Source organism: Aulonocara stuartgranti (assembly GCF_965226115.1).
Source record: "Aulonocara stuartgranti genome assembly, chromosome: 23".
Classification (NCBI taxonomy): Eukaryota; Metazoa; Chordata; class Actinopteri; order Cichliformes; family Cichlidae; genus Aulonocara; species Aulonocara stuartgranti.
The window spans coordinates 7981271-8002417 of record NC_138958.1 but is presented as its reverse complement, the minus strand read 5'-3'; the positions used below and the strand labels follow the sequence as shown (position 1 = coordinate 8002417).

At 37.3% G+C, this 21147-nt stretch overlaps 4 protein-coding genes across 5 annotated transcripts; 2 read left to right on the top strand and 2 right to left on the bottom strand.

Annotated features, from left to right (window-relative positions):
• Nucleotides 1–81: 81 nt before the first annotated feature.
• On the top strand, nucleotides 82–9002 carry LOC309700280 (vacuolar protein sorting-associated protein 4B-like). The gene is made up of 11 exons (XM_082523754.1): nucleotides 82–283; nucleotides 1610–1721; nucleotides 1823–1967; nucleotides 4588–4646; nucleotides 4720–4839; nucleotides 4940–5096; nucleotides 5196–5344; nucleotides 5597–5678; nucleotides 5860–6079; nucleotides 7171–7311; nucleotides 8014–9002. The coding sequence occupies exons 1-11, from the start codon at nucleotides 263–265 to the stop codon at nucleotides 8113–8115; spliced, it is 1308 nt and encodes a 435-aa protein (XP_082379880.1). The 5' UTR covers nucleotides 82–262; the 3' UTR covers nucleotides 8116–9002.
• plekhb2 (pleckstrin homology domain containing, family B (evectins) member 2) lies at nucleotides 8999–13358 on the bottom strand. Of its 2 annotated transcripts, none has more exons than XM_082523757.1 (8): nucleotides 13148–13358; nucleotides 12475–12525; nucleotides 11952–12104; nucleotides 11740–11842; nucleotides 11588–11627; nucleotides 11253–11336; nucleotides 10864–10978; nucleotides 8999–10192 (listed from the first exon to the last, which is right to left on the bottom strand). In XM_082523757.1, the coding sequence occupies exons 2-8, from the start codon at nucleotides 12509–12511 to the stop codon at nucleotides 10056–10058; spliced, it is 669 nt and encodes a 222-aa protein (XP_082379883.1). In that variant the 5' UTR covers nucleotides 12512–12525; nucleotides 13148–13358; the 3' UTR covers nucleotides 8999–10055. The 2 variants fall into 2 exon arrangements, with proteins under 2 accessions (XP_082379883.1, XP_082379882.1); XM_082523756.1 differs by having other exon boundaries at nucleotides 13152–13357.
• A 1014-nt stretch (nucleotides 13359–14372) lies between these two features.
• ing5a (inhibitor of growth family, member 5a) lies at nucleotides 14373–19106 on the top strand. The gene is made up of 8 exons (XM_082523755.1): nucleotides 14373–14641; nucleotides 15855–15926; nucleotides 16801–16967; nucleotides 17112–17220; nucleotides 17308–17407; nucleotides 17507–17642; nucleotides 17756–17817; nucleotides 17942–19106. Exons 1-8 carry the CDS (start codon nucleotides 14605–14607, stop codon nucleotides 17979–17981), a joined length of 723 nt encoding a protein of 240 aa, XP_082379881.1. The 5' UTR covers nucleotides 14373–14604; the 3' UTR covers nucleotides 17982–19106.
• cep19 (centrosomal protein 19) lies at nucleotides 18057–21132 on the bottom strand. Its single transcript, XM_082523758.1, has 2 exons — nucleotides 20892–21132; nucleotides 18057–20333 (listed from the first exon to the last, which is right to left on the bottom strand). The coding sequence occupies exons 1-2, from the start codon at nucleotides 21019–21021 to the stop codon at nucleotides 19987–19989; spliced, it is 477 nt and encodes a 158-aa protein (XP_082379884.1). The 5' UTR covers nucleotides 21022–21132; the 3' UTR covers nucleotides 18057–19986.
• Nucleotides 21133–21147: the final 15 nt, after the last annotated feature.

Genomic DNA, 21147 nt, shown 5'->3' with positions numbered 1-21147 from the left:
CTATTAATTAAAATAACTTTCAAATGTACGGATGAAACACGAGAAATTACAGCCGCTGTTAAGCTACTTTATGTCACGTGACCATCGCGGAAGTGACTGGAGCTCTTGTTGATGCGGAAGAGAGACACTTGGGATGTTTGGCTTCTAAAGTTGTTCGACAGTAAACCATATGTGATAGATAATAGAGAAAAAGAAGAAGTGAGCGAGTTTACGGTTTTATTTAAAGTCAAATACTAAACTTTGACCGACAGAAAACCATCTAATGGCGGGCGGTAATTTACAGGTAAGTGGCAGACATTTACTAACAATGATTACATAAGACTGCCCAAATCAAAGAGATGTTAACTCGGCTTTTAATAAACTCAGCCTTTTATTAAATAAGCAACTAGGGATTTTATATTGTATGAATGTCTAATTTAGAGACTAACAATAAGCCAACTTGAATGTATTTAGCCATAAATTCAATTATAAGTAATGGAAAAAAATGGCACTACTGCGTAAGGAGTGTAAATCACTACTAATGCTTCATAGATGAAGAAACTCTAACAATATTTAGTTGGGGCTTTATTGTCCCATAGTGAAACATATTTTCTAGCTGTTTTCCCTTTTCCAGTGATGAAAAGTAGGAAAGTAAAGAACTAAATTACTTTATTTACATAAAAGTTAGCTTTTTGCTACTTTGTTTCTGTCTCAGGGAATTTAAATGGACAGAGTTGTACTTTTTACAATTAGAAAACAATGTATAACTTAAACTGTACAGGTAATTGTTGCTATGGATAGCAAAAACAACAAAAACAAAACTTGGCTCATTGTTTAAGCTGTCCATGAACTGTTAGCAAGTCACTGAAGTAGCTTTAATATCCCCCAAATTACCCAGTATTTCACAAACAGAACAAATATGATGTACAAGGAGGCCTGAATGTGTATAACATTTATGTAATCATTTTCTTGTTTTCTTGTTTTTTGGCCCTGAGGTGTTTCTAGTAAGACCCCACCCATTGGATGGAACAGCCTAGACTGAATTATCAATATAGAATAATTATGTCTAATTTTAAAATGCTGCATATGTAATCACAGGACACCACAATTTAGAATTTTAATTTATGGTGTTAGTAATACTTTTGAATACTATCTTTTTAAAGTGTATTTTATAAGTTTAAAATGGTAAATGGCCTGTATTTGTATAGCGCTTTACTAGTCCCTAAGGACCCCAAAGCGCTTTACACATTCAGTCATTCACCCATTCACACACACATTCACACACTGGTGATGGCAAGCTACATTGTAGCCACAGCCACCCTGGGGCACACTGACAGAGGTGAGGCTGCCGGACACTGGCGCCACCAGGCCCTCTGACCACCACTAGTAGGCAACAGGTGAAGTGTCTTGCCCAAGGACACAACGACTGAGGCTGTTGGAGCCGGGGCTCGAACCAGCAACCTTCCGATTACAAGACAAACTGCCAACTCTTCTCCACGATCGCCCCACCATGCTAAACAACTTACCTGCATATATGACCAAACAAGAAGCACAAACAAGAACCAAAAAAATTCATATAAGTTCTATAAATGTGTAATAAATCCTTCTGTTTCATCTTGTTTGTTTTCAGAAAGCCATAGATTTGGCCAGCAAGGCCGCAGAGGAAGACAAGGCCAAAAACTATGAAGAGGCCCTCAGATGTTATCAGCACGCAGTGCAATACTTCCTTCATGTTGTGAAGTGTGAGAAACTTGTACCACTGTTAGATTTGTACATCCTTTTTGCTGTTTTAAACTCCACTTCGGTTCCGCATGAATGATCTAAGTCAGTTTTTGCGTTGCAGATGAGGCCCAAGGCGATCGGGCGAAGCAGAGCATCAGGGCAAAGTGTGCTGACTACCTGGACAGAGCTGAGCAACTGAAGCAATATCTGAAGAAGAAAGAGAACGCTCCTCCAGCCAAACCCGTCAAAGAGTCTGGTGACAAAGGGTAGGAGCAATCAATAAATCTGAGTCCATTTCACAATGTTTGTTGCTTTGTTTACAGTTTAGACTTTGTTCTGCAGGCTGGGTAATTTCCTGAAAGGAAAGCTAAATGTAATTTGGTCTGAATAATGGACAAAGTTGAGAGTTATTGTTAGTTGCCTTGAAATTCCATGTGCAATTTTTTTAACGGACTGAGACAGAGATCAGTTTAAATGTGTACAAATATATATCCATTTATTTATTAAATTTAAAGTTAGATCTGTGACAGATATTTTAAAATGTTTTTGCGTCATTGTAAATTCAGCGGACTTTCTTTGAGTCTTAAACTTTACTCTCACAATCGTTCGCTCAGAAGCACATTGCTCAATCTGCATCCACTTTGCGGATTTAATCAATAAAAACAAGCAAAGTTATTGGAACAGTTGTTCAACAGTAAATACTTATGTATAACACTTAACGCGTAAATAAACCATTTTAATGAATCACTTTCCAGTCAGCAGATGCATTTAATGAACATTTAATGCAGCTGAAGCAGGAACATCTGTAAACCAGCCTGTATTTATCTATAAATGGATGAGTAAGTCCCATTTAATGAGGTGTCAACAGCGTTTTTATACTGCATGAAAAATGTTTCATTCAGTTCATTAAACCTTTCCATTCAGCTGAAGGCAGCAGAACATGTATGTTAATGAATTTGAAGCCTCTGAATTTTTATTTATTATTTATCTGTTGAAGTGTTGCTCTGATAATTTGCATGACGACCCACTTACCTTTACAGTTGTTAAATCACCTGCAGATGTCAGCCGGTTGCTATAACTTAATCACACTCACTTGTATACACATCAGCCAGGTTGTTCTACCAGTTATGCTTTATTATTGAAATGCATTACATATAAACACTTTTACATAACATTTTAACCACTGAAATACAGAGTTATTACTTGATGTGCTCGGTTCCATCTGGTTTATAACACGACTTACCAAAGAAATGTCTTTTCATCATCTGCAGCATTGCTGTGTGATTAGCTCAGTCTTATAAAAAAAATAGGTCTAAGGATGGGATTTTCTTAATTTCCAATTGCTCTGATCTCTATTTAACTTCAGCAGCTTTAATTTAGTGGGTTTAACAAAAATACTGCATAATACTTTGAGGAATTAAAGCATTTTGTAATACAACTCAAAAGTAGTTGAATTAAATAATTGAAACTAAAATGTTCATTTCTAATACTTGGTTGAAAACCCTTTTCTGGCAAATACAGCCTGAAGTCTTGAACTCGTGGACATCACCAGATGCTGGGTTTCCTCCTTTTTAATACTCTGCCCAGACTTTACTGCACTGATTTCAGTTGCTGTTTGTGAGCCTTTCTGTTCAAAGTTTAGTCTACAACAAGTGAAATGCATGTTTGTTTTGGTTAAGATCAGGTCACTGACTTGGCCATTCAAGATTATTACACATCTTTGCTTTAGTAAACGCCTGGGTTTGGCTGTAAGTCAGTGTCCAAATATATATGGACCTAACTAGGGCTGTTCGATATAACGATATATATCGGATGATGATATAAAAACGTCTATCGTTTCGTGGTGTCGCAAAATAAACTGTTTACAGCAATATTTTTTCATCGTTTTGATGATCACTGTAGTGGCCATATTAATTTCTTAAAGTTCTCTCTTTTTCTTACATTTAATATAACCACAGCGCCTGTTTTTATGCGTTGTCGTTAGCAACAACGACGGTAACACCATCGCGTGTCCACTTGTTTATGTTTCACATAAACCTTTCACAATAAAGCTCAAGATCCTGTTGAGACTTTTCAAAATAAACTGAATCGCATGAAAGAGCAGATTATTTACGGATGAGAAGTAAAAAAGAGCCGCCAGGCGCTAAAAAATAAACCTTAGACTCAAACGTTAGAACAGGCTTTTCCCTGCAGCACGCTGTGTAATAAATACTCACAAAGAAAACGGCGGCCGTTACAACTTATGTCTAAAAATGTATCGTTTCATGCATCTGTTAAAACACTCGACTCCAGCTACATGACGCGCAGCTGGAAACACTTCCCGCAAGACGAGCTGCCCGAGATTCACAGAATTTACAGAAAATATTACATTTGTGTGATTTATATCATTATCGGGACGAATTCTATCGTCCCAATAACGGTATAAAGATTTTGGTCATATCGCACAGCCCTAGACCTAACTGTATTATTCTTTAAATCTTTGTCATAATTTCCCCAGAAGTGTCTAACTCTGTGACTGTTGCTGTAAAATTGTTATGAAAGTGTAAGTGACATAGTGTCACTATCTAAACATGTTTTTCTTGTTGAATTTTGGTTTACTGTATGGCTCTGCCTTTGTTGGTAAAGTGTGCCACCTGGTGTTCTGATTTAGAAGTCACACATAAGAGAACCATTAGTCAGTAGTTTGTAAAGAAAGGATGATTCCCGAATTTAGGTGGATCTGTACAGCTTTTTATTTTTACAATTAATTTGTAATATTCTTTACTAAGTTTGTTTTTATTCTTACTCCCATGGGTTCTACAGTTGTTCTACAGAAGTGTTCTGTCTTCTTCTTGCCCTATGCTTATAACCCCCTGACCTCCACCTCTCCCCACCACCACCTTTTAGGAATGAAAGTGATGAAGGTGAAGACCAAGAAAAAAAGAAGTTCCAAAATCAACTGTCAGGTGCATATCACTGACATACAATTTCTTGAAAAGCCAAATGTGTTGGTATTTCTGAACCTCATTTATTTTATAGGTGCCATTGTTATGGAAAAGCCAAACATAAAGTGGGACGATGTAGCTGGACTCGAAGGAGCCAAAGAAGCCCTTAAAGAAGCTGTTATCCTGCCAATCAAATTCCCACATCTGTTTACAGGCAGGGATTTTTTATTTTTTATTTTTTTTTGTGAAAAAGTTTTGTGAAAGTGAAGTTTTTCGTTTCCTTGTTTTTTTAAAGACTGAAACTTCTTTTGTAGGCAAGAGAACACCGTGGCGGGGGATCCTTTTGTTTGGGCCTCCAGGAACAGGAAAGTCCTACTTGGCCAAAGCCGTGGCCACAGAAGCTAACAATTCCACCTTCTTCTCAATCTCATCCTCCGATCTTGTGTCTAAGTGGCTAGGAGAAAGTGAAAAGTGAGGCCCAAGTTCTTTACCTAGGGGCAAAATTAAGACTATGACAAAGTTACTGTTAAGAAAAATGAATCTATTTTTTCCACTTCTGTCTGTCTTTAGGTTGGTGAAGAACTTGTTCTCTTTAGCCAGAGAACACAAACCATCGATCATTTTCATTGATGAGATCGACTCCCTCTGTGGCTCCAGGAGCGAGAATGAGAGTGAAGCAGCTCGCAGAATCAAGACGGAGTTCCTCGTTCAGATGCAGGGTGAGAAAGAAGATACTTACAGATTTGAACCAACAGCTGGAAAGACGATACGAAGTGTCATGAACTATGGCTCATAGTTCAGTTATTCATGACAACTGATTGTTTTAAGCATTTATTTGTCTAAAAATCATCTGTAAGCGCCCGCAGCCCAGTGTCACCTATTTTTTCTTTATTTTGTTGCAACAAAATCACAAAAACCTGAAAATATTTAGTGCTCAGTTGACTAATTGTGCAACTCTTTTCTCCTGTCAGGTGTTGGTAATGATAATGACGGAATCCTTGTCCTGGGTGCAACTAATATACCATGGTCGCTGGACTCAGCTATCAGGAGAAGGTCAGATCCACTTGTTTCTATACAAATGATCCCTACCTTTTTATCTATGAAAAGCGCTATATAAATACATTTTACTTACTTTTACTTACCTAATCACCTCTTATATTACCTAGTACTGTTCATCAGTGTTTTTGGGCTAACAACCAGGATTTAAGAGGTTTAATGCTCGTTTATGTCTCAGGTTTGAAAAGCGAATCTACATTCCTCTGCCGGAGGAACATGCCCGCTCCTCCATGTTCAAACTGCATCTGGGCTCCACCCCCAATAACCTGACAGAGGCGGATTTCGTGACTCTGGGCAAAAAGACAGATGGCTACTCCGGAGCTGACATCAGTATAATTGTCAGGGACGCCCTGATGCAGCCAGTCAGGAAGGTTCAGACAGCCACGCACTTCAAAAGGGTAAAACCACAGTAACCGTTGCTTGACATGCTCTTTTTGTCATATTTCTAAATGCAAGAAAACCTGGTTCAGGGATCCAGTGGAAGTATATTATTCCAAAATCAAACTAACTGTCATACTTGAAATTCATACACCTGACAAGGTGCTTATCTCATCTTTACATACAACTGTACTCAAAGAATTTAAAAACGCACCACTACATTTCTTTGCAAATGCACTGGTGTAGTTTGTGTTATATGCAAATCAGCACTCATATATTGCTTGTCATTACCTTTTAACTTAATCAGTGATAAAAACAACCTGGAAAAAAGACCAAAAAAATGTCCAAATTTGATATATCACTATATATTGTGTGTAATATAACTACAGGTTACAAAAAAAGGCAATCCATAATTAGTGTACCCCCCGTCTGCACTGACTTTGGCTGTAATATGCCTCCTCATGGTCAGGTGTCATCCTGTGGGATGGCAGCTTACTCTTCAGTCACTGTTGCGCTGAGTTGCTGCTGAGTCCACGTAGGAGGATTACACTGTTTTACTCTGTTACTAAAATGACTCCACTGGTTTTCTGTGGAGTTGAACTTGTCTGGTGGTTCACCCTGCCTCCAGCATTCCAGTGGGAAGATCCCAGTCAGATTGTACCAGTCGTGGCATTCTTACAGATGTCATTTTCTCCAAAGCCGTAGTGCCTTTTTATAGGCTTGGGTGTATTTGACAGAGGAGTGGTCATTTGGGATTAGCTGGTTAAAGGCATTGTGACTTCTTCCCCAAATTTGTGTTTTGAGACACATAGCTGCTCACAATAAACAGTCAGGCATGTACTTTAATTGTATACATATCAAGTTTATGCCTATAACTTGTGTTGTTATGTCTGCAACTTTTCTTGAAGCTCATCCTTTGGGCAGGAGTCTTTCTTGTAACTCCAAAATAAACTTCTATCCACTTCCACTTATCCTTATAGCTGTTGGAGACTATCCCAGCTCATAATAAATTTATCAATCTAAAATATAAATTCAACCAGAGGGAGGCAGCACTGTGTGGTGTTTCTTTTTATAATTTTTTATTCCTGTCCTTATGCCCATACTAATTCAGGTTCGAGGGTCAACATGGAACAATCCTGGCGTTGTGGTCGATGACCTGCTGACTCCGTGCTCACCTGGAGAGCCCAACTCCATTGAAATGACATGGATGGAGGTCCCTGGAGAGAAACTTCTAGAGCCAGTTGTATCCATGGTAAGAAAAGGGCTCTTTCATCAGTTGATATTCGGAAAACCACACCCACTGGATAGAAAATAATCCAGCCCAGCAAAATGTAACCGAGAGCTGAAAGGTTAACAAAGTCATATTTGGTGGCTAAAAATGTTTGATTTTTCTAAAATGTATCTCGAATGAGTGACTAAACATTTCTCTCACTGAAACCAGATGAACAGAGTCTGCTTTCTGGAAGAAAAAAAACATAGTCTGTTTTGTACATTTTTGTAATGTTATAGAGAGGAGTCTAAGCAGTTAGCATGGATACTGTTACCCATCATTTTCAATGCTTTACATTGAAATGAAATTAACATTTGCATATTTGACTTGCCAGTGACACAGTGTTTGCTGGTTGGATCCTGCTGATTGTCAGGATTCTGCTTGCATCATACATTATTATTGCTCAGAGAAAAAAATCTTCAGTTACAGGTTATTGTGTTCTTTGCCCTCTTGTTAGTTGTTGGTCACATAACAGCAGCTTACTGGCATTTAACAGTGTTTTGCTTATGGATGAAATTGACCAGAAGGCACCATCAAAGTCAGTGAACAATTATGAAATGTTTTTTTTTTCCTTCATTGTGGTTAACAATGAATTGCAATCTGTCTCTGTCAGTTCTCTCTCTGTGTTATTGACAAACCCAGTGACTGTAATCTATTCTGACCTACCTAATGTTCTCTATACAGGCTGACATGCTGAGGTCACAAAGCAACACCAAGCCTACGGTGAACGAGCAGGACTTGGAGAAGCTGAAGAAGTTTACTGAAGATTTTGGTCAAGAAGGCTAATAATATCTTTGTACTCAAAAATAGGACTGTACTTAACAACTATCTTTACTCTCAGTTATGCTTCAGATCATTTGATTCGCCTTTTCAACTGCTGTGTCAAAAATGGTGGAAAATGTCACAGGTTTAATGGACCAGAGGTTGCAGCAAATCAGTCTTACAGCTGACAAAAAAAACATTTATCCTTTTGTCACAATCATAGATCTTTTTTTTTTTTTAAATCAACCAACCAGTTGAGGAATCGCCTCTTTCAGCCACATTAACCTATCGATCCACCGAGGCTTGTGTTTACGTTATTTTTTTAAGGGTTTTTCTTATTATATTTCAAACTGAAGCGTTTTTTTTTTTCTGAAACTGCATCACTGTTAGAAAAGTATGTGCAAAGGCTACAGTGGGTAGATCCTGGCATCTTTCCATCACTACATACTTTATGTAGTCTAAGGCAGATTTTAATACTTTGATTAACAGAACTGGTGTTGTGGTTGACATTTAACAGGAATTTATGCAATGAAGTCTGTGAACACTGGCAATCTTTTTTTCACTACATACAAATCATTAATGGCATCCAAAAGGATCTTCTGGGATTTAAACTGATGTAGAGAAAATGAAAGAATTTCTTAATTCTGATATGCCGTTGCACATTTTCTTTCAGCCTTCTCCTGTTAGATTACTGACACTTTACTGTGTTCTAGTTATGTTCTGACTTATTTATAAATGATTATGCTCTAGCTGTGTTGCCTTTGGGTTTTAAATGTATTTAAGAATTTCCTTTGGGTTTACAGGGGTTACATTAATAAAAAAAAAAGGTCAACTTGTACTTTTCTTGTATTCTACTGGATATGTTCTGTGAACAGAAGTCTCAGGGCTAAATAAAGGAATTAAAACATTAACTTTGTAAATATGTTTATTTGTTAAAATACATCTCTTAGTTAACTATCATATTTCTATATTTCTAATGCAGTGTAAATCACAATTTAATTTCCTTATATGATAAGTGAATATTAATTTCACAGCAACAAACAAATTAAGACTTGTAGAAAAAATTACATCAATAAGCTGCTTGCAAAACATTTCTTATACATCTCTTAATTCAGTGTCAGTAGTGATGAAAAAATCTGTTTGAAATGTAGACCAAAATGTTTTCTATTGAGCAGAAGTTTGGATTTTAAAAGCGGTCATAATTTATATGCTGAGAAAAAAAGGGTCCTAGCCAAGTGAAATGTCTCAAGAGATTTACCTGCTAAGGGTTTTTTAAGTCCATGGAGATTTAAAAAAACACTTTAAATGAAAGGTATGACTGAAAAGCTGCCAATGAAAAAAACATAAACCAAGAACTTATAAATCTCAAGGAGTGATGTCCCATTTCACTTCATGTAAATGCCAGGGTTACAATATAACAGACTATATAATCAAACCAATGTTCATCAAACGGGTCCCTCAGAAAACTACGCTCATCTGAAGCTAGCTCCACCACTAATTACCTCAGGAGTCAAAGATACGATGCAAATTCACAATCAAAACAACAAAACATTAAAATAGAAAAACATACAGTAAACGGAAATAAACACAAAAAAAACATCTGTGCACCGTGAAGTGGAAGCAAATTGACAGGAGAGAACCTGAAATGTGCATGAAAGGAGTAGTGTCTTTTCTGTCATTTTGACAACTTTGAAAATTAAGTAATGCTTATATTACATTATGTTTTTTGGTTAAGAATATTCATATTCAGATAACACAAAGATGTTGGTAAACAGCAACATAGACTGTATTTGAAAGTGCTGAGTATACATGGTGAGTAATTCACTGCACATCACAATTATGCGTCAGATAGATGTAGCCCATCAGACACGTTTCATTCTAACTCACGTGATGATACAGAGAGGAGGCCATATAAATACAGGGGGAGGGAGTCACTGGCTGCTAGAAGTACATTAGTTCTGACGCTAGAATACAGAGAAGAGAGAGCCGAGTGCTAAACCGGTTGCCGCTCCAGCGAGCATGCCCAAAGCCACATCTCCTCCGTCGTCACGCTGTCGCTCCCGAATGATGACATGGTTCACTCCAGGAGCAACGTACCCACCTACAAAACACAAGTTTTATAATGGTAAGTTCATACAATTTAAACTCTGTTAAACTATTCTACTTTTTCACTTTATCCTCTGGTCACAAATAAGAACATCTAGATGGGTTTTTGTGACCCATTTGTTTAAGAATGAATTTAAAGTCCATGATACATTTTTATCTAAGTACCTGAAAAACTAATAAAGATTTTAGACTAAGCTGCATGTTTTTCTATTTGTTAATGAGCAAATGTTCTTATAGTAACTAAGATGGTATGTAATACTCTTGTTAAGCATCAGGATGACAGCACTGGTAATTACTGCGTCAGAAATCCCATTCTATGCACCATTTCCTCAGTATGGGAATCTCAGAAGTATGTTGACAACCACTAAGTTCAGTCACGTTCTGAAATGAGCCAGTTACGGATAAACAAATATTAGGCCTTTCAAAGTGGAAAGATTTTACTTTTATACTGAAGACTTCTTTTATAAGGATCAAATCCAGCCACTTTACTGCATTATGGATATGCATATTGTGAAGATGTCCGCTTGTCGACAATCAAATTTAGGTCAGAGTTTAGTTAGTCCGCAATTTTGTTGTACATCTACAGTGACAATAATGGGCTATTCTATTCTATTCTAGCTACCAGGATTCCTATAAACTAGTGGTGGGCAATGTCCAGCTGTTTACCTTGGTATTGATAAGGATAAGCAACTGTGTAGGGCTGCCCATCAGCAGAGTATACGACCTGTGTGGCCTGTGGGGGCGGTGCAGTGTAGTCTCCATATGGGCCTGGGGCATAAACCTGGCAAAAAAAATTACATTTAACAAAGTGACACAAAGGATGTTACTGTATTAATAAACCCTTTGTATTAGATGGCTTATAGAAGAAAGACTGGATTTGTTGGTTTTTGTTTTGTTTTACATTAATCACTGAGTTGATTTTCACTTGAGATAGTCATGCTAAACCACAGACAAATGTTGTAAGTAGCACTATTTTCATAAAAGACTTTAGACCTGAAAAAGTAATTTTATTCAGTTATGAACATGAAAAGAGATGTATTAATACTGTTTTTCACCGGTTGGGGAGGATATTCCGAGTAGGGGGGAGGAGCAGATGCAATCACCTCCTGTGCAAAGCCGATCTGAGGAGCAGTGACCACCTAAAAGTATCAAATAACAAAAATCAGCAACTGAAGCTTGCCAACACCAAAAAAACTCAAGCACATAACATTAAGATAAGTGAAAACAATAAAAAAAATATCCAGTTTTCCTCCCAGGAGGACAGTTCTTCTGCTGTGCTCAAGTCACTCTTAGTTCAGCTTTATTCAGAGCTTATTCAGGTAATGTGACAGAAAATGACAGACTGTCAGTTACAACAACACTAACTTTAAATAACGTATAAAAATCTCACCATATTAACTCTGGCATCTTGAAGTGCCATTGTCCATGCCCTGCAACAAAAGCAGACATTATGTCATCTTGAGTTAAAAATGTCTGTTCTAATTACCTGTACTCAAATACATCTAACTAATTTTATGACTTGGTGTGTATGTGCAGTCTTACAGAGCATCATCTGCACTGTCTGCACACAGGCTGATGACCCGTCCATCTCTGCACACTATCTGGAACAAGGCATCACGCGTCTTTCCCTCCGGTGGGTTCAGCTCTAAAAATGCAAGTGGGGTGGTGAAACATTTAAAATTAGTGCAAAGAGGTGGGTAATAATAGCATAGGGATCAGCCGCATGAGATCAACATTAAGCGTAAGACATGTACCCTGACATCCAGCGGAGTTGCGGATGTTAATGCAGTTGACCCTCATGTGGATGTCGTCCTCCATGTCGCGCCGTTGTTGATCGTTGTAGAACACAAGTCGTCCGTCAGCCCATAAGTCAAACCAGTTTCTTTTCCATCGACGCAGTATGGTACCTGACATAGTAAAGGTAGTTTGTTTATTTTTAATGTGACATCATCTTAACCATCTGAGTATCTGACATATTTATGGCTATATTGCTTTCTTATAGATGGGTGACAAATGAAAAGAAAAAAAGACCACTCTTTACTGGAGTAATGAAATATCATTCTTCCAACAAATATTCTGCGATTAGGTTGAGATCCAAAGTCTCCTGTGTTATCATTTTCATATCTCATCACTACTATCAGGCTAAAAATGTTTCATTGTAGGATACAGGTCATCTAAACCACACAATTGCCCCCACTTACAGCATAAACACTAATAGATCCATTACTGTGGAGGTCAAGCATTCATGTTTTTCCTTTAATGTGTCTGGATACTCACTTTGTCGATGAAGCCAGCCACTCTTTACCATAGCCATCTTGGAAGTAACACCTACAGAATAAAATGTAAACACATTAGAGCGCATCTGTTATTACTGAGACACTAGGAGCATATGACTGGGTGTGGCATGTCCAACACAAACCTCGTGACTGTTAGCACTATTAGCAAGTTCACAAATCTATTTTCAGAAACATAAGCTTATATAAGATAAGATAGGATAGGTTACAATAACAGCTCAAGGTAATATGGCCACATGGCCAGAAATATTAACACCATGTTTAGTTACTCTGTAGTCCCCCCATGCTTAGTTAGACAATGTTTAGGACATGACATTGGTGGAAGCCAGATAACTGACAGTTCTCCTGCTTTAACCAATGTTTAGGCTATTTACTTAGATGTCATCCTGGTTTTAAGTCAGACTAGGCCAGTTGTGAGTAGGTCGTCCTCATGTTTAATAACTGCTATGCCACCCATAGCAACCCTGTTATAATGTGGATTTTATATGATATAAGTTATTTGATATGTAGGTTATCGCTAACCGTTAGCGGCTTTTTAATATAAACACGTCGCCATTACAAAGCTGACCTATCGGTTAACCGTGTTTATAATACGCTAAAACACCACAACTTGTCGTTTTACCCGTACTTGTAAACGCATTGGATAAATTAGTTACCTACTTGATTTCTTGTATGCTTTTTGGGGGGAGAGTGATATCAAGCTTTTCGTGGAGAAACAGCAAACACGGAAGTGAGATGCAAAAAAAATAAAAAGAAGAAGACTCCTTCCACGGAGAGGAAAAACCCTGACCGCTAAACTTAGCTGACACTGTTACTGTCCACAACGGAGGCCTTAAGCCACGCCCACAGAGCATCTTCACGAATGTTCAGTCTTTCCGCGAGAGGGAGGTTTTTGTTTTGGATGACGTAACCTATCAGCTGACAGTGGTGGAAAGTGCTAGCAAACGGAGCGAGGGCGCGCTTGTTGAAGTTCGTTTCTAACGTTTGGTAATCACATGGCCGACGGCGAGGCATGTGTTAATATTCCTCATGTTTATTAAACATGATTCCATTAGGAGTGTGTGTGTGTAACGAATTTGCCTGTTGGTTTCTTCATGTCTTGTCTAATGTTTTCATGTGTGTGCGCATGCACGGGTTTGTTGGTATGGGTATATATGTATGTGTATATGTATGTATATGTATGTATGTATGTATGTATATATATATATGTGTATATATATATATATATATGTGTGTGTATGTATGTGTATATATATATATATATATATATATATATATATATATATATATATATATATATATATATATGTATATTAAATATATATAAAATTGTAGGTTGTGTATCCTTCAGGTGTTAATAGGGTTATTGAAAATGTGTATATGTGCGTATGTGTGTATATACGTAGGTATGGATAGATAGAAACATATATGTGTATATATTAAAAAAAAAAAAAAATTACACATAACATATAATGTAATTACAAGGAGGTATTTCTGTAGTCTATTGATACTAGATAGTGGAAAAGGGGTGGGATTAAATAAGCTTATGCTTCTTCCTGCTCCTTTTTGAACATGGACGTTATTTGGAGTTGTGGTTGCTCGTTTTCCTTTTGTTTGCTTTGTTCATTTGTCTCTTTTAATTCTATTTTTTTATATACTTTTTCAACATGTTCAAAATAAAGATTCAATCAATCAATCAATACATTTGGTTAATTATGCATTAAATTGGCATAGAACGCGTATAAACTAGTATAAACACAGTAGCTGAGGAGATTGGGAGCAAAGTTACGTGTTCGTAATACTTGAGTAAATGAATAGTACTTAGAAACTTTTTTTTTTATTACATGTGAAGTACCAAACTTAAAAAGTTGTGCCCTGTCCTCCAGCACGCATGTTCGGAGTGAAGGCACGCTTGGGGTAAACTGTCACTTCCTGTGTTTTTGTGAGCCTCGCTTCATTTAATTCGGCGAAGCCTGTGACTGCAGACAAACTCGCATTACGCCAAGCCAACTGACCAACGGGCGACCCAGGGTTACAAAACAAACCCAACCTCTCTGGCCAACAGTTTGAGGAGCTAACGAGGGTAACGCAGAAGCTAAACAGCTAATTCGAAATGGCGACTGCAATATACTTGGAACATTACCTTGACAGTAAGTATCCAGAATGTGGTAAATTTCTGTCAACAGATAGAAAATGCAACTTTTAAAGGTTTAATTTATTATACATTTTTGGACGGCGGTTTCAATGCAGTGCGTTTGCAACTAACAAGCTGTTAGGTCATTAGCCCGCCAGCTAACTGGTTAGCATTACCTTAGGAGTGATAAAGGTGGGGTAGGTAAGATTTTAATGTGTCTTGTCAGATTCAGTCAAAGGGGAATGTAATAATTAACTGTTTTCACATATTTAGGAAAACTGACTATAGGTTACAACCGTTTCTGATTCATGCGCTAGCAATGTTGGAGCAGCCTGTAGCTACGCAACTAGCATTAGTTATATAAGGGCATTTAGAGATAAATTGTTATATTAACAGTCTTTATATTTAAGCTAGGTTCATTTTAGTCACAGTTTGTGTTTTTATATAGGAAATCATTTACAACCTGTTGGTTGCCGCGTTTCCCGTAACAGTTTACGCGCCTGGGCGGGGTGTTTGAAGTGTGTCACATGGCATACAGAGTGTATTTACTTGACAGTTGTTGTTATCATGAGCCCTTAATAATGTCTGCTTTTGGGACAAATGTAATACATGTGAAGCGTTATTTTGTACAGACAGATTGTTACACGACAACATTCTGCAATTCATGCACACGTGAGTGTATGGTTGTGATGGTATTTGTGTTGTGTTTAATGTGCAGATTTGACCTCAAGTATTTTAAATGTTGTATGAAATGTTATATAAGTATAATGACAAAAGTAATTTTAGCCTTTAGCATTAAAGGTGAAGAAGAGAATGCAGGCAGGATGGAGTGGGCAGAGACAAGTGTCAGGGCAGATTTGTGACAGAAGGATAGCAGGAAGACTGAAAGGGTTGAGTAGGTGGTAGTGAACGCTAACAAAAAGATTATGATTTGCATTGGGAGTGACCAGGTTGGACAGAATTAAACTCATAAAGAGAGGAAGTAGAACAAGAAGGGCTTCAGTGTAAAGCTTAATGATTTCTAAGTTGTAATTAATGTCATAATAACCTCTGCTCTTTACTTCTTATTTATATTTCTTTGATTTTAAAGCATTCAGTTGAGTTTGTGCATTTGCCTTTTTAAAAGGCATTACAGCACAGGTTATAATTAATTAAGTGTGATGATTATGTTCAGAAAATGTAATTGGAATGAACTGTTAGGCATTAATATTGTCTAATCTTTTCTTTAGGTATTGAAAACTTGCCATGTGAGCTACAAAGGAACTTCACTTTGATGCGGGACCTGGACAACAGAACTGAAGGTGATCATTTAATCTCTTAACATTACAGTCAATAAAACGCTCTGTGGACTTATACAAAATAAACAAATGGCTCTGACAGTATAATCTGTGATACCTGAAAACCCAGTTTAGCCAGGCTCCTTATGTATTAGGTTGTGCCACTTACCAGTAGTCTTAGACAAACAGTTGTCAATAGTTTACATCCACTCACTTTCGACCCTTTGTGACTAGAGAAAATCCAAAATATATTCAAACTTGTGCATCCAAGTCTTGTTTGATAAGGGTATTAAAGATTTATGCGATGCAGTCATTCCACCCTGGAATAAGAACAGTTCAAGGAAATCATTTAAAGGAAATTATTAATTCATAGCAAGAGATACGAACTCTATATATACATTAAGGTTAAAGGCATATTAAGTTGGCAGATTCTAATTTCAGTATAATATACAGAAATGAACAGGATTATTAAATTATTAGATTTTGCTATGGAGTTCAGAGCTCTTGTGGGAAAGTGACCTACAAACCAATCAGATAACAGTATTCCTTGTTGCTGTGGTAAATCTTTTCCCACCTTAATGTATATCAATGTTACAAACATTAGGTTGCAACATATTGATATGTTAGATTTGCATGAAAACAAATAATTTATTCAATACAAAATAATTGATTTTTTTTAAAAAATAGTTTATATTTTTTTATATTTTTTAAATATCAAAATTTAAACTTAAATGAATAAAACATTTGACCCTGTTTTAGCTCTATGCAAACTTACCATGGCATTCATGCCTACAATAACTGTATGAAAATTTCTGACCATAACTGTAAATAGGAAGCTTACATGTAATATTTTATCACTAGTTTTATTCAGCACTTTAATAATCATGTTGTTGTGCAGAAAAGAAAGGAGAGATCGACAAACTGGCTGAGGAGTACATCGCAAATGTCAAGAATCTAGCTTCTGAGCAGAGAGTTGAACACCTGCAAAAGATCCAGAATGCCTACAGCAAGTGCAAAGAGTTCAGTGATGACAAAGTCCAGCTCGCAATGCAGACATATGAAATGGTTAGTCCGAAACAATGTGTCTCCTGTCACTGTCCAGATTCTAATGTCATATTATTTTTGTTTTTTGTCCCTGTTTATCAGATTTACATCATCAATGTGTACATGTACTCAGATTTAAATATGCACAATATCTTTCTACCGTAGGTGGACAAACATATCCGCAGGCTGGATGCAGATCTGGCACGGTTTGAGAATGAACTCAAGGAGAAACTAGAAGTGAGCTATGACAGTACAGAGGGCAGAGGTTTGAAAAGTAAGCTGAGTGACTGCACGCCTTTGATCATAAACGCAACAAAAGACAAGAGTTTTAAGTGTGTAATAATGCAAATATTTTCCCCAGAAAATGATGTGCGGGGGCTGAGAGAGAAGCGTGGATCCAGGGGAAGAGGAAGGAAAGGTTCAGATGAAGATTCTCCCAGAAAGAAAAAGATGAAAAACAGGTAAGTTTGAACCAGTGCTTCAATCAAACTCAAGTTTACTGGATAATTGGCTCATGTTTATATTTAGTTCTAACCATGCTCTGTATGTTGGTCTTTTAGCCCAGACTTGAGTGACGCTCTCCTGCCTATGCAGCCATCAGACGTGTTGGACATGCCGGTCGATCCAAATGAACCTACATACTGCCTGTGTCATCAGGTGTCATATGGAGAAATGATAGGATGTGATAACCCAGATGTAGGTTTTCACTTATAATTTCTTCTTAAGCTTTATTGTAAGAACCTTTTTGACTGAGCAAGTTTAGGTTTAATTTTTAAATTGACATTTTTCTTTGTTATTCTTGGTTTTAGTGCCCCATTGAGTGGTTTCACTTTGCTTGTGTTGATCTCGCCACAAAACCCAAAGGAAAATGGTACGTTTTTGAGTAGTAACAGTGTTATTCTCTTTGTCTGTGATGAGAATATAGTTATTCATGGAATCTTACGCTTTTTCTTTCTGCAGCAAATTAACATATTCCCCTCCTTTTACTCTGTCAGGTTTTGTCCGAGATGCACCCAGGACAGGAAGAAAAAATGAGTTTTCATATTTCCAGAAGTGCTTCTCTAACATCTGTACTTTGGGTAGAGTTTCGTAATGTCATAAATATATAAAATATTTTAGTTCGTACAGCGCACCATATAAATGGTGGATCATAAAGCTTTCTTTAAAGGCCTAATCCGGAGTTGGAGTATATCTATACTTGTTGCTTTACTATGTCCGTGTTATTGGATTTCAAGATGCCTGTCTTTGTCCAGTAGCTCTAAAATGACTAGTTTACCTATGTATTATTTGTCTAATCTGGGTAAATCTGGGTAATCTTCTGGGTGTAGTTTTCACAAATTGTCATTCAGAAAGTTGTTCCTCTTAAGTCATTTGCTTTGTGTGTATGTGTGTGTGTGCGCGCGTGTGCATGTGTAAAGACTAACTCAAAAACCCGGATTGTGTCTTAAGCATACTTGAAATGTCAGTTTTATAAATGACTTTTTAAAATAAATTAACAGCCTGCTGAGAATTTACAATTCAGATGCCCTAATCCATGTGTAAATGGTGATGGGAAAAGGAATTGTCAGTTTTTTTGTTACTACCTCCTTAGGGAATACATCGGCACTGCAAAAATGACTGCAATTGATAACAATGTAAAAAACTGTTTTGATTAGCTTAAACCAAACTAGCAAAGCAATGTAAAGTCATTCTGTATTGCATTTTAACAAAAACCTGCGACATCTTTGAATGTATTGTGGTACTTATGGTCAGTCAGTCAGTCAGTGTCTATTGTCAACTGAATGAGGTATTTAAGCACTTTGAATGACATTTTCCCCTTACAAGGTTTGATAATGCAGGCTTAGTTTTATGTTATAGTTTATCTCTTTTAAAACTTTGCCATAGAACATCATGTCAGACCATATATATGGAAGTGTGTATATATATATTTTGTATGATATAAAACTATTTTGTGCACACATTTTTTCCCCCAAAGATATATTTGTTGTATTGCTTACTTCCTGGTGTACACTCAGATTTTATTTAATAGGATTTTAGAATCTTCATATTCAACTGTGAATATCACTCATCTAGGTGTAAGCCACAAATAAAAGAACCAAAGTCTTTGTATTTTGTAAAATTCAGTATTTTATAACAAATAAAGATTCACTATTATCCATGCATGATTTTGTTTACTGCAGCTTAAAATGGAATTAATGTTTGTTATCAGGTTGTTCTCAAACATTGTTTGGTTTTGTTTCCCCTGATTTAGAAATCTTCCTCTAAACTCTGCCTGTTTCATTCCATGAATGAAGTCTAGGTGTTGCTGGAGGCCTGTTCCCAAAAGCAAGTTGTTAAAATGGAGTTTATTAACCCTGACCTGAGGGAAACTCTTAACAAACTTAAACTATGGGTTAGTTAGTTGGGTAACAGTATTTCAGGTGCAGTAATTTGCCTTAACATGGGTGCTTTGTCATCAGTGTTAGAGACTGCAGTCACTGGATGTCATAAATTTAATATCTGTCTTTTGGTTGTCGCAAAGGCTACGTTCACACTGCAGGCGAAAGCGCATCAAATCCAACTTTTTTTGACCCTATGTGACCCATATCCGATTATGGTATGACAGTGTAAACAGCACAAATCTGATATTTTCACATCCGATCTGGGTCACTTTCATATGTGGTACTGAATCCGATACATATCTGATGTTTTAGAAAGCGACTGCTGTTTGAATGGTCATGTCGCATTAAATCAGTCTTTTACGTCACTGACACAAGACAGATGCCAATTATCAGCGCCCGAGAAGATTTTACAGATAAATGCTATGGTACACAGACACCAAATCATAGCTCTAGTTTCCCTTGATTAACAGGCTTTGGTCTTTGCTTGCCATTAACGGAGGTTCAAGGTGGTTTTTTGTTTGATTAAAGGCATAGTATTTCTACTATATTGACATTTATTGAAGCATTGCCATCTACATCAGTTGGGTTGTATGTTCCTGCAGTCTCACTATAGATTTACAATCTACATTCTTAATTAAAACATTGGTAAAAAGAGAGTTTCAAAATCCATCATCTGATTCATCATCCCAGCTGCACTTTTCTAAGGTGGTCTTAGTGAAATCAACTTCAAAGTCGTAAACAAAGTCAGGATCATCTTTGCGTCTCCGGTTTTTCTCAAACAGTTCGTCCATTTGGCCTTTCTTGCGTGCCAGGTCCTCATCGTCCAGTTTGTTCAGGTCTTCGTCAGGGTCCAGACAGAACGAGGAGAGGCTGTGCTCCAGACTGAAGCCCTGCATGTGATCGCGCAGGATAATGTGAAGCTTCTCAAGCTGGCTTTGAGAGACACCCTCCAGGTAGTCCCTGTGCCGAGGGTTGTTCTTCAGCCTTTCAGCAGCCATGCTGTAGTCTGGAAGAGACAGCATGAGGTAATAGGTTGGTTGTAGTCCTGCCCAGTTACTTTGTGGCAATCTACAAGAACAAACTAAGCTACATACATATGTTAATGCAGTGTGCATTCATGACTCCAGCTCTGATCACAGCAACTATGTCTCAAAAAATGGGCTAACAAGAAAACAAAACAAAAACAGGAAGGAAAAAACGCAGTACGATAAAGGTAGATTTCCATGTATTACATATTAGTTATTTATTATTAACATTCACTAGCAATGACCTTAGTTAAACAAAGTAAGATGCTCCTATTTTAGTCAAAAATAGGAGCCTGAGGCTCAACAGCTTGCAGGTAATCTACCTGCTGCTATCCACAAGATATAGAAATTAAAACTTCAGGGGCTCATGACTCTGACAGGTTTGTTAGATTTACTAGAGTATCATATAATTATTAATATACAGCAAACGAGGCTAAAATAATATTCTCACACTGATTCTAGCTATTTCTATTCTTATATCTAGCAACATGTGACATGGAGCAAAGAGAACGAGTCCCAACGTGTCCGTGGTGCCTTACCGGAGTATTTGGAGAAATTTCGCACAGGTATTATTCTTTTTCGCACCTTTTTGGTTTCCGTGTGCTCATAAATTAAAACTATGGATGGAGGGCTGAACTGCACCCCGCAGCGCTTTGCCGCAAAACGCATCCTGTACTTCTATTACAACAAACAAACTTAACTCAATCCGACCATCAATTTAAACATGTTTAAAAAATTGAGCAGCGGCTTCAGGGATGATTACGCGTTGCCAGGTTGCCAGCAGAGCCTTCACGT

Coding starts and splice junctions, on each gene's coding strand:
- LOC309700280 (XM_082523754.1), top strand. CDS start 263: ATGGCGGGCGGTAATTTACAG. Junction 284..1,609: donor TGGCGGGCGGTAATTTACAG/GTAAGTGGCAGA, acceptor GTTTGTTTTCAG/AAAGCCATAGATTTGGCCAG. Junction 4,647..4,719: donor GTTCCAAAATCAACTGTCAG/GTGCATATCACT, acceptor TTTATTTTATAG/GTGCCATTGTTATGGAAAAG.
- plekhb2 (XM_082523757.1), bottom strand. CDS start 12,511: ATGGCTATGGTAAAGAGTGGCTGGCTTCATCGACAAA. Junction 12,105..12,474: donor TGGCTGGCTTCATCGACAAA/GTGAGTATCCAG, acceptor TTACTATGTCAG/GTACCATACTGCGTCGATGG. Junction 10,193..10,863: donor TTATCCTTATCAATACCAAG/GTAAACAGCTGG, acceptor TGTGTTTTGTAG/GTGGGTACGTTGCTCCTGGA.
- ing5a (XM_082523755.1), top strand. CDS start 14,605: ATGGCGACTGCAATATACTTGGAACATTACCTTGACA. Junction 15,927..16,800: donor CCTGGACAACAGAACTGAAG/GTGATCATTTAA, acceptor GTTGTTGTGCAG/AAAAGAAAGGAGAGATCGAC. Junction 17,221..17,307: donor AGAGGGCAGAGGTTTGAAAA/GTAAGCTGAGTG, acceptor TATTTTCCCCAG/AAAATGATGTGCGGGGGCTG.
- cep19 (XM_082523758.1), bottom strand. CDS start 21,021: ATGCGTTTTGCGGCAAAGCGCTGCGGGGTGCAGTTCAGCCCTCCATCC. Junction 20,334..20,891: donor AAATTTCTCCAAATACTCCG/GTAAGGCACCAC, acceptor TGTCTCTTCCAG/ACTACAGCATGGCTGCTGAA.